This window comes from Vicugna pacos, chromosome 23, assembly GCF_048564905.1.
Source record: "Vicugna pacos chromosome 23, VicPac4, whole genome shotgun sequence".
Lineage (NCBI taxonomy): Eukaryota > Metazoa > Chordata > Mammalia > Artiodactyla > Camelidae > Vicugna > Vicugna pacos.
In genome coordinates this window covers 14,536,290-14,552,656 of record NC_133009.1, presented here as the reverse complement: position 1 = coordinate 14,552,656, position 16,367 = coordinate 14,536,290, and the positions used below count along the sequence as shown (strand labels likewise).

The 16,367-nt window shown below is 45.7% G+C and overlaps 1 protein-coding gene across 2 annotated transcripts in view; it reads left to right on the top strand.

Annotated features, from left to right (window-relative positions):
• Positions 1-2,159, top strand: part of PTPN14 (protein tyrosine phosphatase non-receptor type 14) — a 155,265-nt gene extending 153,106 nt beyond the window's left edge. For both annotated transcript variants that reach the window (XM_006198771.4, XM_015234766.3), the window contains exon 19: positions 969-2,159. In XM_006198771.4, coding sequence (XP_006198833.1) covers positions 969-1,097 — 129 coding nt within the window. In that variant the 3' untranslated portion in view covers positions 1,098-2,159. The remainder of the gene's footprint in view (positions 1-968) is intronic.
• The last annotated feature ends 14,208 nt before the right edge of the window (positions 2,160-16,367 follow it).

Sequence of the window (16,367 nt, the reverse complement as noted above, 5' to 3'; positions counted from 1 at the left end):
GAGTTAAACAAGAAAAGGCAGAGAGCTGAGTTTTTATTATTTTACTTCCGACGCTTGCTCAGTTCTTGACGACTTCATGGGTCTGGCCTTCTGCCTGGGGTAGGGGCTCCTGGAGTAGGAGGGGGGTTCTGAGGCCATGACGGTACCGTTGACTCCGTGGTACTCCTGCCCCGGCTGGTCCAGGAGGGTGGAGGTCACCTGAGTGAGGGGACACCAGGGCGCCCTCTGTTCTGCTTAAACACCAATGATCTATCATAGTAATTCCATTCTACTGGAGATTCTCAAAGAATCTACACATAGGCAACCTCATTTAAAACTCAAGGTATTTTTAAAGGTTTTCACCCCAGATGTGGCCAGAGATTGTGCTCTGATGTTTTAAATGTTTCCATGTAAACTATCTCCTTTCTGTGCATGATCCTGCGAGGTATCAGGATGAGCAGGAGTGTTCTCATCTCATTAATATCAATGAAATAGTGAGTAGTCTTTACAAAGCTCACTGTGTGCCAGACACTGTGCTGAATACTTGACATGCATTTCTTCATTTGATCCTGTGAGGTGGGTACTGCTTATCACATCGTCTTCTCGTTGAGGAATGTCATTAACTTGGCCAGGGCCACATGGCCATCAGAGGCCATCATTATCCATCCTTATTTTACAGATGAAACCAAGACCCAGAGATGGCTTCAGTCCTACCCTTGGTAATACTGAGAGTACCCACTGGGTTTAGCTCCAGCCTCTAGGTTTCCTCTAACAGACTGGTCTGGATTTAAAATGTCATGCCAGTGGTACATGACAACCAGCTTCTCTGGTCGCCAGGATGGTCTTTGATTGGGATAACCTAGAGCAGGCTGTCCTTGGTTTTCCCCTGCACCTGCACGGGGCTAGTGAGTGAATGGTTCCCAGATGGAGGAGTGAGGAAGGAGCAAAGGGGAGCGCCCGTCTCAGGACCTTCTTCTGTTCTCTTGCAGAAGGTGGAAGTACCCATGATGCTGAGGCTCCTCAGGGAGCAGAGGATGTTCATGATCCAAACCATCGCACAGTACAAGTTTGTCTACCAGGTCCTCATCCAGTTCCTCCAAAACTCCAGACTCATTTAACCCCCCGAGTCGGCACCTGGAAGAGGGACCCAGCTCCACCTTGCTTGCTTCTCGGTTGGGAAGCACCTCCAGACAACATCCGCTCCCGCCGCAGGGCGCGGATGGCCGGAGCAGGCAGGCCTGGGCTCCCTGAGGACGGGAGTCGGGATCATTCACAGACGTCATGTGTTATTTTATATGAGATAATTTATTTTCCCCCCTTTGGAATAACTTGTGAATCCTCGTAATGCAGTTTTCACAGTAATAACAGTACTTGTCATTTGAACCACATTTCGACTGATCTGCATTGTAACGTCAGCGGTGGGGTTGCCTGGTGGATCGTTTGGGAGACTGAGACATAAAGGAACACATCTCTAGTGAAGCTGCAGCTGGATTTGTAACCAGTCCTGAAATTCATCAGCCTAACTGCTCACATCCAAATCAAAGACGGCAAGAAAATTTCATCCTAGAGTGGGAAGATAAGGTCTAAGACCCTTTCCCGAAGCCAAAGAACACCACTTTGCTCTTACATCTGGGGGCTCCTGAGGCCTGACAGACAGTTCCCTCCCTCCCTTTCTGCCCTCACCCTCTGTAGTCTCGTTTTCCCTCCTAGGCTTGAGGTAAGGACTGGAACGGCTGGAGGAAACGCTCCCTTCCCGATGCACTAGGTGCCATCGCTCAGGCTGAACGAGGGCTCCGTATGGTGTCTTTCCCACCCACCCCTGCTCTGGGCTCCGGAACCCGCGTCCCTGCTGGACGTCGCACCCGTGCTGTCTGCTCAGTGGGCTCTAGTCTGGTGGCCTCTGAGGCCCTGGGCCAGGCCATCTGTGCAGCTAGCCTCTTGTCTGATGGACCAGACCAGAGCGGGAAGACAAAGGAGACAGGCAGGCCCTTGATAGCGTTTCTTATTTAAGTATGATGTGTGTGTGGACGAGGGTCTGAAGATCAGGGTGCAGGCTGCTTTCTGTCTTCCCATCAGTCACTGAGTCACTGGAAAGGCTGCAGAGGAGGCAGCTGGGAAAGCTGCTGTGTGGGGGCTGTTTGGCGCTCAGGTGGCAGGTGTGACTCCCACTGCAGGTGGCAGGTGTGGCTCCCACTGTGTCGTTAGCGTCTCCAGCGCTGGGCCCGCGGGCACAGAACCAAGCCCGCTCGGGACCCTGTGGTCCAAACTTGGCCCACCTGATGAGAGCTGGTGGGTGTGTTTTTCACGAAGGCCTCCGCTGCTTTCCTTTCCCCCACACCGCCCACTCTCGGGTCTGCCGTGGTGTGAACACTGCCAGTTTGAAGCTCACCTCTTAGTTTGTCTCTTCCTGTGTCTTCATTGTTCACTGTCCTCCTGAATCTCGTGGGTTAGTACACAATGAATCATGTTCCACATAGTTTTCCTCTTGCTGAATTTTGGAAAAAATTTTCTCTCTCCTGTGTAGTTTTTCTTGATGCGGCTTTTAAATTATGGTTTCTTTCTCAGAATTGACCTTTGCCGCGATGCCTTCCTCCACTGCTGCCTTTTGTTTTTCTCTCCCGGGCTGCAAATGCAGAGAAAGACTGGCATCCAATCAACCAGAAAGAGTGTGCCTTGGGACTTTGGTCGCCCCATACCAACAGACACAGGTATGAAAGCAGGTTCCTGATTAACTACTTTGGAATATGAATGATCTCGGGTTCACATCTGGCCAGGTGTTACGGCGGCGGTTCTCTGTATTCAGAGTATCTGGCGATGCAGGGCCCCCTTCCCTCTACTCCAAGGTCTCGAGAGTCCGTCAAGGAGTAGAAAGAATGTCAGCTGAGCTCCGTAGATTCCAGAAGTTTTGGTGTATGATCTGAAAAAGAAACCATTGGTATGATGTGTATTTTCAGTGGATCAGAGCTCATCACCCTCATGAGGAGATGCTTACAACTTGGATCAACAAGCAAAGAGGTATCTGTTTCCCTTCCGTCGAGACTTTCCATCCTTGGGACATTCTGCTGTTAGGGATGTTTGAACATTTGGTCTGCAGTTATGGGTTTATTGTTTGATGAACAACATGAGTGTTTCTCTTTCGTCTCTTAGGCCCCAGCATGGGCTCTGTTACCGTGTCTCGTGTGGGCGGTGTGCAGATCTGCTGTCTCTCCGAGCTCATCCCTCACTGTGCTTTCAGTTCATCCGCTGTTGTTGCTTTGTGCTATGGGAATATTCACGAATGCACAAAATGCAGAGAAGAAGTGGGTTCAGTATCTAATTTCCTAGCCAAAGTTTATATTGAAACTCAAAGGAAAACATTTAAAAGTTATTCCACACATTTCGTTTTCAAAAACAAATGCTTTTGGTCCTTTGGCCCATTTTGTCTCCCTTTTCACATCTCCAGTAAATGCCAACATATCTCCTGTTAAATTGGCAGCAGCCATTTAAAGTCTTTTCAGCGGCATCTGCATAATAATTGCCTAGAGATGCTTTATATCTGGGAAGCGAGCCAAGGAATAAACCTTGAAGCAAAGTGTATTAAATTAGTTATCTAGTTAGAGCTTTTGGAATGAGTTCCTGATGATGCATCAAGTCTGAAGCTGGAGCTGTTGGGGTCTGTTACTGCAGTTTAGATTTGAAGGGAGAAAATCAAAAAGGAGAGCGGGGAAAAAAAAAAAAACATCTCATAACAGAGCCATTCAACACTTTCAGGCTTCTGGTTGTGCAGTTTCCCAGTTGAAATGTTTTGTTTGTTTCTTCCGCTCTCATTTGGATATAGGGACCCAGTGTTCCTCCTTGTTTACTGTGGTCGCTGGACCAGGGGGGCCGAGTTTGATGTCTTCATCCTTGAGCCGAGCCTGCTGGCAAAGCCCACTGTGTGTCCTGCAGTGCTTTACTGGATTCCCTGAGCTCTGAGGGGACATCGCCTTTCCCGCCTTTTGCCTTTCAGTAGCATTTACATTTATACCCACTTCTTTCCCTGGATAGGAAGCCAAGAGGGGTTTGGCTACATTAGGGAGGGTTGTCAGATAGTGATTCCTTTACAGGAGAGGGGATGAGTTCCTCTCCCCAGTTGGAGGGAAGAGAACATCTCCACGTGGAGTGGTTTGAGTAATAAACTTCCAAGAGCTCTAAGGTGAGAGAATTTTACTTCTACAACTTTTGTGGTCCTGCATGGAGAAGAGGAACTGTTTTGACTTTAACTGAGTAGTCGTCGTTTGCCTCTGTGTCCCTCGGCCATCTCTGGCCCCTTCCTCCATCAGTCTGGATAGAGGAGGGTCTGCTGTGGGCTCTGCCGGGAGAGGTCGTGCAGGACCTGCCCCTGGCTTGCCTAGTGTGCACTTAACCTTGCTCCTGCCTACACTTAGCATCCGCGGTTCAGTGATAAAGCACCAGCGGGTAGCGTGAGTCAGCATTACCCAGCTGCCTACTTTCCTTATCTTTTCCAGCTAATATAGGTTGACCCATATGAAACTAATATTTGGACCATATTTCATTTATAAGGGCAGAAAATTCACATCGCTGAACCTAATTAAGTTCAGTTTGTTTCTTCCCCCTGATTAGTGTGGATCCCAATGCATCATATGTCATTTCTGCAAACAAGCGCTAATGAACATGAAAGCGTGTGCAGCGGGCGCCCGGGCTCTTTCTGTGACCCTGCTGCCTGGCTGCAGCGACCCTTGCCTTACCAGGTCAGTGGGCTGTCTCCCGGAGCTCGGAGTCACTCTTGGCAGAGATGTTAGTACACTCTGGATTCTCGGAGGCAGGGCTGGCCATCAGGCACACCACTATGGGGCTCTCAGCTGACGTCCTTTCCTGATGGATGCTCTGTGTTAGCTGACCTCAGCCCAGTGGTTATGGAACATGACGTGTGGGCCCAAAGGCCTGGAGTCACAAAGCAGCCTGTGCTTTGGAACCTCCCTCCCCGACTTTCATTCGTGTGTGTGATGGAGAAAGCAGGTACAGTTACTGATTTTCTTTTGGGGGAGATAGGTCGATCACTTGAGGTCGGCGTGGGACAAGTGCAGGGACCTTCTAAGGTGTACGCCTGGGAGCTTAGACTCAAGAGCTGGGGTTTGGGTCGGAACCATCTTAGTGTTAATTTACCCTTCATTCTTCCTCCATGGAAATAATTGTCAGGATCCCAGAGTAAGAAATTTCCAAAAGTACCGAGTAGTCACTGTGGGGCTAAAAGGTGGCTTTTTGTGGGACGTTAGTGTCCTCGTGTTTCTCCAGATTCCTCTGCTGCTGTCTTTTAGTTCCTTGCCTGTGGATTCTATCAGCCGTTTGTCACGCTCTTATTTAGTGATTTCTCTTCATGAGCCAAGTTAACAACTCATCTAGCACTGTTTCCAAACGGAGAGGTTTGGGGTTTTCATGGAGATGGCACACATTTTCCATTGGTCTTCAGCTTTATGGGTGACAAATCAGTTGGCCCCGTAGAGTTGAAATAATCCTAGTTGGCCCTAGAAGGTAGAAATCGTTAAGATGTTAAATTATGTTTGACCCAGGAGCAAGGAAGCAGAATGGTTCTTGACTTTGCCTCAGTTTCTAAGACATCTGGGGGCTAAAGAGCTTACTGATGCAGCTGTAGCAACACGCCTGGGAGAAGTGTGCAGGCGCATCCAGATTCTGTGTTGCTCCCCAAATTCACTGTTCTTCACGGGGTCCTGAGAAACTCACTGGCCTGCTGGCCCAACACTGGACCTTTCTCCTGCCCGCTCTCGGCTTTTGCGTTTCCCTTGGAAACTCAGATAAGTGAGTGTTTTTATCCAGCCGACTGCCTTACTTATCTTTTCCTACTTAATACAGCTGCATCTTCTTTCTCAAGGCCAAACTAAAAAGTTTTCTATGAAAATGTCCCTGAGCCTAGCACTGAATATCCGGCATCGATTGATTTCACAGGACTGCGCAATTTATTGTTGTTTGGTATAATGGAAAAAAAAAAGAGGATGTGCACCTGTGGCTACGGCTCAGAGCTTGGTCAGCCTTCCCATTTAAAAAATACATTCAAGGACGTTTTAAGGCAGGAGGGCAATAGCTGACATGTAGCATCTATACAGAAAGTCACCGTTCCTCCTGCCACGCTCTGGGCCAGCAAGATCATTCTTTCCCCAAAATGCCATCAGCTTGCTTGGAGAAGAGCTATAAGTAGGAAGAGGAAGGTTTTTAGATCAGCCCTGAAGTTGCTGTCAAAAAGTTCATTGATTCACAATTTTCTGAACTCTTTCTGCTCTTTCCCTTTCTGTAAGGCTGGGGGGGATGGAGACCACGAGGTGGCCCTCCTAGGGAAGACTGGGCTGCTGTGGGGAGCTCTGTTTTGCCCTTGCTCATCGTTTTAAAACTGCGTCCTCATACTTGCGGGGAGATCTCGGTCATTATCCTGGACTCTGATGCCTGCCAAGCTTCGCTGCTCAGGAAAACCATCTCCCCTCGCCAGCTGGTGGCCCATCCTTTCCTTGCAGCCTTATTAGCAGAAGGTTTTGCTCCTCCCCGTGGCTCCGGAGTTTGCAATCACAGCTCCTGCGCATCTGGACCGTGTCTCTCCTGGGTCCCCGGGGGCTGCAGAGTGTATCCCGTGTCCTAGCACGTTGTGTTTATAATCAGGGCACGAACTGGGAAGATGCCAGCATGGTGACTGCAGTCCCTTGTCTCACTCGGAGGCACTGCTGGGACTACTTTGTGATGTCACCCTCCTTTCCAAGAGCACCTCATTTACTTAGGGCTGTGCCAGCCTTTCCTTTTTGTTTTGCTTTATGGGGTCAGCTCTGGACAGCCCACCTTTTCTTCACCCTTTTAGTGCAACCCCTTACAAACCAGATGAATCTAATCGCAGGGAATCACTCTCTTAAATCTCTCCAAATGATGTAATTAGGAAATCGCATTTTAATTTTGAAAACCTTCTATATATTCAAAAAATAAAATCTGGGCATTTATATAGTTAAAAGGAATAAAATTCTGGCCAATGGACATAACCAGGAAGAAAAGAGCTGGGTGCAACCAGGAAGCTGGCCTGACCCACCCTTGTCTCCCCCTCAGTGATAGACATCACTTGGCACTAAAAGGAATCAAAGAAAAGCTGGATTGGGCCGTCAGTCCTGCACGCCAGTGATGGCGGCAGTGCTTCAGACTTACGTCAAGGCGAGCTTCCGTGGGGCCACAGTGGCTGCACTTGGCATAATGACACGTGGAGTCAGGTTAATTTATTCCGAGCTTCTTCCTGCCGACCCTGTTGCCTTCATCCTCCCCTCTAGTCTGGCCAATCTGGAGAAATGGCTGAAGCCCCAGGCTCCCCAGGGAGATTCAGATTCCCTTGTGGTCCTTTCTCTGCTGCCTCGGGAGGGGCAGGCTGTGCGGTCCATCCAATCTGCGACGTATCCTATTCTTTCTCCCCAACCTGCTCCTCCAGGGAAACACCGACCCCGCCTCCCCTGACTGCGGATTCGAGGACAAAGCTGAGGACACTGGGCTGGGGCTCTTTTTGTGCCTCGGGGTGGAGCTGTTTTGCTAAAATCTCAGGAATCCTGCTTTTAGCTGGGCTGGGCTGGCTCTCAGAGCAGACCTGCCGGGCGCTCTCAGCCCTTCTCAGGGCCCCCCCCCGCCCCGCCCTGCAGTGTTAGCTAATACATAACCTTCAGCTTAGACCTGAAAGCTGTAATTTGGAGCCATTTTCTTTTTTTGACATGAACACTGTAAAGTGTTACTGCAGTTTCCTTTGACCTTTCTTGCCGGTCTGGAATCTTAAAAATCTGTGAACCTTACCGTTTCAAAAGTAGAGTTACTCTTCATCAGAGATGATTTCCTCTATGTGTCCTTTGTTCCTTCGGTAGCCTGCCAGCTTGCCTGCGGATGCATACACGGAAAAAGAAAAAGGGTTACGTATGCAGATGACTATTCAATGTATAACCTTATGCAACTTGTGTTACTTCCAGTAACAGGCTAATCGATTTTGTTTCACCGGGCAGTTGTCATGCTACTTGAGTATTTTGATGCTTTCCGTGGTCTGTGCTTTACAAAATGTTGTGAACTGTGGTATCATTCAAACCAACTGACAATTGAGAGGTTTCATTTCGGATGTACAGACAAGTCCTTAACTGAGAAACCAGTTTGTTCTTAAGGTTCTTGGGTCAGCCCCTAGAAGCTTCTGACGTCCGACATGGCTGGACCAGCCCAACCTGGCTGGCAGTCACGCACTGACCTGGACACTTAACCGCTGTCATAGTGTTGCTATGAGAAATGCATTCCAGACTGGGACTTGCGATCCTGAGACCACCTCCTTCCTCCCAGGGTGGCCCCTTGCTACCCTGCAAGAAGGAAGTCCAGTCTCTTTACTACAGACTAGTTGTAAGGGGAGAGAGGGAGCGAGACATTTATAGGACATTCCCCAAGCTGGGGAGTGATTTATTCATATTCATGTCACTGTTATTTTCGTATAAACTCCCTCTCAATTTAATAATATTAAAAGCCTTAAGTAAAACTATGCATGCTGTTCTATGTGCTTTTCCATATCAGTAAATAAGCTTATGCTTGCCAGTTTTATACACAATTATGAGGTGTATGAAACTGACTTTTGACAGTATTTTTGCACTGTTCTGTTTTTATAAAGTCTTTAGATATTGGCCCTAGTTATATGTCTGTGTTCTCACCGCCCTTGTCATTGCTGTAAAATGTTTCCTACGTGCCTTTACAAATGTGAGATCTTTATGCTAACCTTTTTGTAAAAGATATCTATTGACTTCCAAACGCAATAAACTTTTTTTTTTTTCAGAGAAAATCACTGAATCGTTTCTGTAGTATGTATGTTTGCATTTTTTGAAAGCATCTTCCCTCTTACTTTTAGGACTGTTTTCATAGGCAAACGTGCCTGAGAAAAATCTGCTTTTTCACATCTTTAAAGCCCAATTCTTTCTACTCACTTTTCCTTCCTGTACAGCTTGATTACACTGAAGAATTCCAAAGTCGTCATGGTTAGAAAAACCCTGAAAGGGGTGATGGCGAGGCAAATGGAGTGAAGAGGAGAGACATGGAGCTTTTTCACAGCTGCAGTGACATGCCACGTCCCTTCCCCCAGCTGTCATTTATTCAGACCCCAAACTGTTGACCCAGAAAAGACAGGAACCGGGTGGCTCTTGAAGACCCCAATTCTCATTTCTATCTTTCAACTTTACTAACAGCACAACTCATGTCTAGGTTTAAAGGGGGCTACCCTGCCTTGTATTTTCAGGCAATCCACTGCCATGGACACACACAGTGAACCCCTGGTGAGGAAGGTGGACCCTTCCTTCATGTCTCTTTGATGAGTAACGGAACAACAGAACCACTCCAGCAAGTAACCCACTTTCAACTCTACCACTCACTATCCAGAGAGTCATTCGCCTACCAGGGGTCCCAGCCTGCTTCGCAGCAGGAAGACGAGAACACTGTAAGCCACGTGGGTGAGGGGACGGCAAGCAGATTTCACTGAACACATACATCATTCTGTGTGCAAGCTGACTGTGGCAACAAAACAATTAAGAGTTTTGGAAAGAAAAGCTACATCATGTTTGGAAAAAAAGACGATAGGAGATCCCAGCAAGACGGCGGGGTAAAAAGACCCTGAGCCACCTCCTCCCACGAGCACACCAAATCCCAACAGCTGCAGGCCCACCACTGAGGAGGACGACCAGAACCTACCAGAGAAGCTCTTCTACAACTAACGACTTAAGGAAGCACGAGGACACAGGCAGGAGGGGCAGACTCGAGACAGAATCGAGTCCCATATCCCTCCCCCCAGGGGGGGCCACACCCTGGAGAATAGTTACAGCGGTTTTCCCAGAGGAGTGGGGGTCTGAGCCCCACGCTGGGCTCTCCAGCCAGCCTGGGGGCCCTGCACCGGGAAGACAAGCCCCCAGAGCATCTGGCTTTGAAAGCCAGTGGGGCTTAATTTGGGGAGCCCGACAGGATTGGGTGGAAATAAGAGACTTCATTCTTGAAGGGCGCACACAAAATCTCCCACGCATCGGGGCCCAGGGCAAGAGCAGCCATTTGACAGGAGCCTGGGCCAACCTGCCTGCTGGTCCTGGGGAATCTCCCAGAGAGGTAAGGGTACCTGCAGCTCACCCTGGGGACACAGACGCTGGCGGCAGCTATACTGGGGAGTGTTCCTCCATGCAGCCCCTGGGGTGAGTGCCATCGTGGGGGCCTCCTTCTAGAGCCAGAAGCCCTGGCCCTAGCACTGGTGAGGCCTGTTGAGCCTGTAGGTGCCAGTGTTGGGACGCCTGAGGGCAGACAACTAACTGGGAAGGGACACAGCTCCACCCACCAGCAGACAGGCTGCCTACAGACTTCCTGAGCCTGCAGCCAGCCTCCAGACACACGTTTAAATAGGGGCCCTGCCCACCAGAGGACCAGGACCCAGCTCTCCCCACCAGTGGGCAAGCACTGGCCCTGCCCCCCAGGAAGCCTCCACTAGCCTCTAGGCCAGCCTCACCCCCCAGGGGGCAGACAGAAGACCACCACAATCCTGCAGCCTGTGGACCCAGGCCAGACTCTACCGAGGGGCCAGCTGGGGCCCAGCCCTGATCACTAGCAGACCAGTACAAGCTTCGGGACACCCCAGACCCCATACCCAACTGTGTCTGGAACCAGTCTCTCCTGACACCAGCTCTGGGATCCCTCGGCCCTGCAGCCAAACTCCAGGACCCAGCTCTGCCTGCTGGTATTCCGGCACTAACTCCAGGGCCCAGCTTCACCCACCAACGGGCAGACAATTGCCCTGAAGTCTTCTGAACATTGACTCCGTCCACCAGTGAGCCAGCCTGGGCTCCCCGGGGTCCTGCAGCCAGCCGCCTCGTGACCAGGCCCCGCTAGCCAGCAGCATCCACACAAGGTGGGGGCTGGCAACCACCTGGGCTAGGGGCCAACCAAGCCTACGAGACCTCTCACAGAGTCAGCTAGCCACAAGGGAAGGACTCACACGACCTTCTTAGGGGGAACCCCTAGAGCATACGGCTTGGGTGAAGAGAGAGGAGCATGCTGCTGGGACACACAGGACGTCTCCTACAGAAGGCCACTCCTCCAAGGTCAAGAAACTAACCTACCACGTACATAATGCAAACAGCAACTCAGGCAAACTGAGGCAGCAGAGGAACATGCTCCAGACAGAGGAACATGTTCCAGACTAAGGAACAAGATAAAACCCCAGAAAAACTAAGTGAAGTGGAGACAGGCAATCTACCCAAGAAAGAATGCAGAGTAATGAATTCAAGAACTCGGGGGAAGAATGAATGCACAGAGCGAGAAGTTAGAAGTTTTTAACAAAGAGAAAATATACAGAACCAGAGATGAGGAATATAATAAATGAGAAATACACTAAAAGAAATCAGTAGTAGAGTAAATGATACAGAAGAATTGATCAGCAAGCTAAAGACAGAGTAGTGGAAATCACTACCCCGGAACAGAAAAATGAATGAAAAGAAATGAGGACAGAAAGAGAGACCTCTGGCACAACATTAAGCATACTAATTTTCACATGATATGGGCCCCAGAAGGAGAAGAAAGGGCCTGAGAACGTATCTGAAGACAGAATAGCTGAAAACTTCCCCAACCTGGGAAAGGAAACGGTCACTCAAGTCCAGGAAGCATACAGAGTCCTATGTAGGATTAACTCAAAAAGGAACACATCACACCAAAAAGCATCGTTATTAAAATGACAAAAATTAGAGAATATTCAGCAAATGAAAAGAAGAAACATACAATGGAACTCCCATAAGGCTATCAACTGACTTTTCAGCAGAAACTCTGCGGGCCAGAAGGGAGTGGCAAGATATGTTTAAAGTGATAAAAGAAAAAACATACAACCAAGAATACTCTACCCAGCAAGGCTCTCCTTCAGATTTGATGGAGAAATCAAAAAACTTATAGACAAGCAAAAGCTAAAAGAGTTCAGCACTACCAAAACAGCTTTATAAGAAATGGTTAAAGGCAGGGGAGGATATAGCTCAGTGGTAGAGTGCGTGCTTAGCATGCACGAGGTCCTGGGTTTAATCCCCAGTACCTCCATTTAAAAAAATAAGTAAATAAATAAACCTAATTACCTCCCCCCTTCAAAAAATAAATACAATAAAAATTAAATAAATAAATAAAAAAAGAAATGTTAAAGGAAAGGCCACAACTAGAAACAAAATTACGAAGTGAAAAAGCTTACTGGTAAAGCCAAACATACAGTAAAGGTAGGGAATCATCCACATGCAAAGCTAGCAGGGAGGTTAAAAGACAAAAGTAGTAAAATCATCTAGATCCACAGTAAGCAGTTAAGGGACACACAAAACAATCAGACGTAAAATATGATACCAAAACCAGTAATCATGAGGGGAGGAGAGTACAAATGCAGGGTTTTAAGCATGCATTTCAAATTAAGAGATTAGTAACCCCAAACAATCATGTGTGTATTTAGTCCATTATATAAAAACCTCATGGTAACCACAAACCAAAAATCTGTAATAGATATACACACAAGAAAGAAAAAGGAATCCAAACATAACACTAAAAATAGTCATCAAATCACAAGAGAAAAGGACAAAAGGGGGGAAAAAAAAACCCCAATTAACAAAATGGCAGTAAGAACATACATGTCAATAATTACGTTAAATATAAATGGACTAAATGCTCTAACCAAAAGACACGGAGTGACTGAATGGATAGAAAAACAAGACCTATATATATATGCTGCCTACAAGAGACTCACTTCTGATCTAGAGACATACACAGACTGAAGGCAAGGAGGTGGAAAAAGATATTCCACACATATGGAAATCAAAAGAAAGCCAGAGTAGCAATACTTATATCAGACAAAATAGACTTTAAAATGAAGGCTGTTACAAGAGACAAGAAGGATACTACCTAATGAACCAGAGACCAATCCAAGAAGATATAACAACTGTAAATATACATGTACCCGAAATAGGAGCATCCAAATATATAAGGCCAAATATTAACAAACATAAAAGGAGCAATCAGCAGTAATACAAAAATAGAAGGGGACTTTAACACCCCACTTACATCAATGGACAGATCACCCAGACAGGAAAGTAATAAGGAAACAAAGGCTTTAATGACACAATAGACCAGACGGAATTAACTAGTATATACACCACTCCATCCAAAAGCAGCAGAATACACATCCTTTCAGTGCACATGAAACATTCTCCAGAATCGATCACACGCTTGGCCACAAAACAAGCCTCTGTAAACTTAAGAAAACTGAAATCTTATCAAGCATCTTTTCTGACCACGGCACTGAGACTAGAAATCAACTACAGGAGAAAAACGACAAAAAACCCAAACACACGAAGGCTAAACAATATGCTGCTGAACAGCCAATGGATCACAGAAGAAATCAAAGAGGAAATAAAAAAAATCTAGAAAAATGAAAATGAAACATGACAATGCAAATCCTATGGGACGCAGCAAGAGCAGTTCTAAGGGAAAGTTTATAGTGATACAAGCTTACCTCAGAAAGCAAGAAAAATCTCAAATAAGCAACTTAACCTTACACCTAAAGCAACTAGAAAAAGAACAAAATCGGAAGTTAGAGGGAAATAAATCATAAAGATCAGAGCAGAAATACATGACAGACAAAAAAAAATCAATGAAACTAAAAGCTGGTTCTTTGAAAAAGTAAACAAAATCGATAAATCTTTAGCCAGACTCATAAAGAAATAAAGGGAGAGGGCCCAAATCATTAAAATCAGAAATGGAAAAGGAGAAATTACAACCAATACCACAGAAATTCAAAGGATCATAAGAGACTACTGTGAATAACTAGATGCCAGTAAGATGGACAACCTAGAAGAAATGGGTAAATTCTTCGAAAAATACAATCTCCCAAGACTGAACCTGGAAGAAATAGAAAATATGAACAGACCAATTACCAGCAATGAAATTGAAACAGTAATTTTAAAACTCCTGACAAACAGAAGCCCAGGACCAGATGGCTTCACAGGTGAATTCTACCAAACATTTAGAGAAGAGTTAACAACTATCCTTTTCAAACTATTCCAAAAAATAGTCTGCAGAGGAAGGAACACTTCCAAACTCATTCAATGAGGCCAACATCACCCTGATACCAAAGCCAGGAAAAGATACCACGAAGAAGAGAAACGCAGGCCAGTATCAATGATGAACTTAGATGCAAAAATTCTCAACAAAATACCAGCAAAACGGACCCCAACAATAAGTTAAAACGCTCATACATCATGGTCAAGTGAGATTCATCCCAGGGATGCAAGGATTTTTCATCGTCTGTAAATCAATCAACATGATACACATTAACAAACTGAAGAATAAAAACCATACGATCATCTCAACAGATGCAGAAAAAGCATTTGATAAAACCCAATGTCTACTTATGATAAAAACTCTCTAGAAAGTGGGCATAGAGGGAACATACCTCAAGATAATAAAGGCCATGAATGGCAAAGCCATAGCTAACAATGTACTCAACAGAAAAAGCTGAAAGCCTTTCCTCTAAGACTAGGAACAAGACAAGGCTGCCCACTCTCACCAGTTTTCTTCAACAGTTTTGGAAGTCCTAGACTCAGCAATCAGGAAAAAAGAAATAAAAGGAATCTAAATTGGAAAGGAAGAAATAAAACTGCCACTGTTTGCTGATGACATGATATTATACATAGAAAACCCTAAAGATGCCACCAGAAAACTACTGAATTCATCGGTGACCGCTAGCAAAGTTGCAGGATACCAAATTAACATACCAAAATCTGCTGCATTTCTATACATTAACAATGAACTAACTATTGAAAGAGAAATTAAGGAAACAATCTCATTTGCCATCGCATCAAAAGAATAAAGTAACTAGGAATAAACCTACCTAAGAAGGCAAAAGATCTGTACTCAGAAAACTGTAAATCACTGATGAAAGAAACTGAAGATGACACAAACAGATGGAAAGATACGGCACGTTCTGGGATTGGAAGAATCAGTATTTTTTAAATAACCACACTACCCAAAGGCAATCCACAGGTTCAGTGCAGTCCCTATCAAAATATCAATGGCATTTTTCACAGAACTAGAAAAAATAATTTTAAAATTTGTAGGGAAACACAAAAGACCCCAGACAGCCAAAACAATTGTGAGAATGAAGAGCAGAGCTCGAGGAATCACACTCCCTGAATTCAGACTATGCTCTTAATGCTACAGTAATCAAAGCAGTATGTATTGGCACACAGACAGACACACAGATCCGTGGAACAGGACAGAGAGCCCAGAAGAAAACCCACACACTTACTGTCAATTAGTCCACAACAAAGGAGGCAAGAGTATACAGCGGAGAAAAGACAGTCCCTTCCATAAGTGGTGCTGGGAAAACTGGACAGCTACATGTAGAAGACTGAAATTAGAACCACCTCTAACACCATATACAAAAATTAACTCAAAATGGATTAAAGACCTAAATGTTAGACGGGATACTACAAAACTCCTAGAAGAAAATATACACAGTACACTCTTTGATATAAATCACAGCAATTTTTTTTTTCAGATCTATCTCCTAAAGCAAAGGAAATAAAAGCAAAAATAAACAAATGGGACCTAATTAAACTTGAAAGCTTTTGCAAAGCAAAGCAAACCATCAACAAAATAAAAAGGCAACCCACTGAATGGGAGAAAATATGTGCAAATGATATGACCGATAAGGGATTCATATCCAACATATATAAACAACTTATACAGATCAAAAACTAACAACTCACCAGACTGAAAAATGGTCAGAAGAACTAAATAGACATTCCTCCCAGAGAGGAAATGCAGATGGCCAACGGGCACGTGAAAAGGCGCTCAACGTTACTAATCATCAGGGGAATGCAAATCAAAACCACAGTGAGTTACCACCTCCCACCTGTCAGAATGGCTATCATCAAAAAGAACATAAATAACAAATGCTGGGGAGGATGTGGAGAAAAGGAACCCTCAAACACTGCTGGTGGGAATGTAAACTGGTGCAGCCACTACAGAAAACAGTATGGAGGTTTCTTTAAAAACTAAAGACAGAACTACCATATGGCCGTGCAATTCCACCCCGAGGTATAAATCCAAAGAAGACAGAAAACACTAATTTGGAAAGCTACATGCACCCCAACGTTCACAGCAGCATTATTTGTAACAGCCAAGACACTGAAGCAACCTAACTGCCCATCAACAGATGAACGGATAAAGAAGAGATGGTGTATGTATGTATGTGTGTGTATATATATATATATATATGTGTGTATATATATATATATATATATAATGGATTACTATTCAACCATAAAAAAGAATGAAATTTTGCCATATGCATCAATACGGGTGGACTT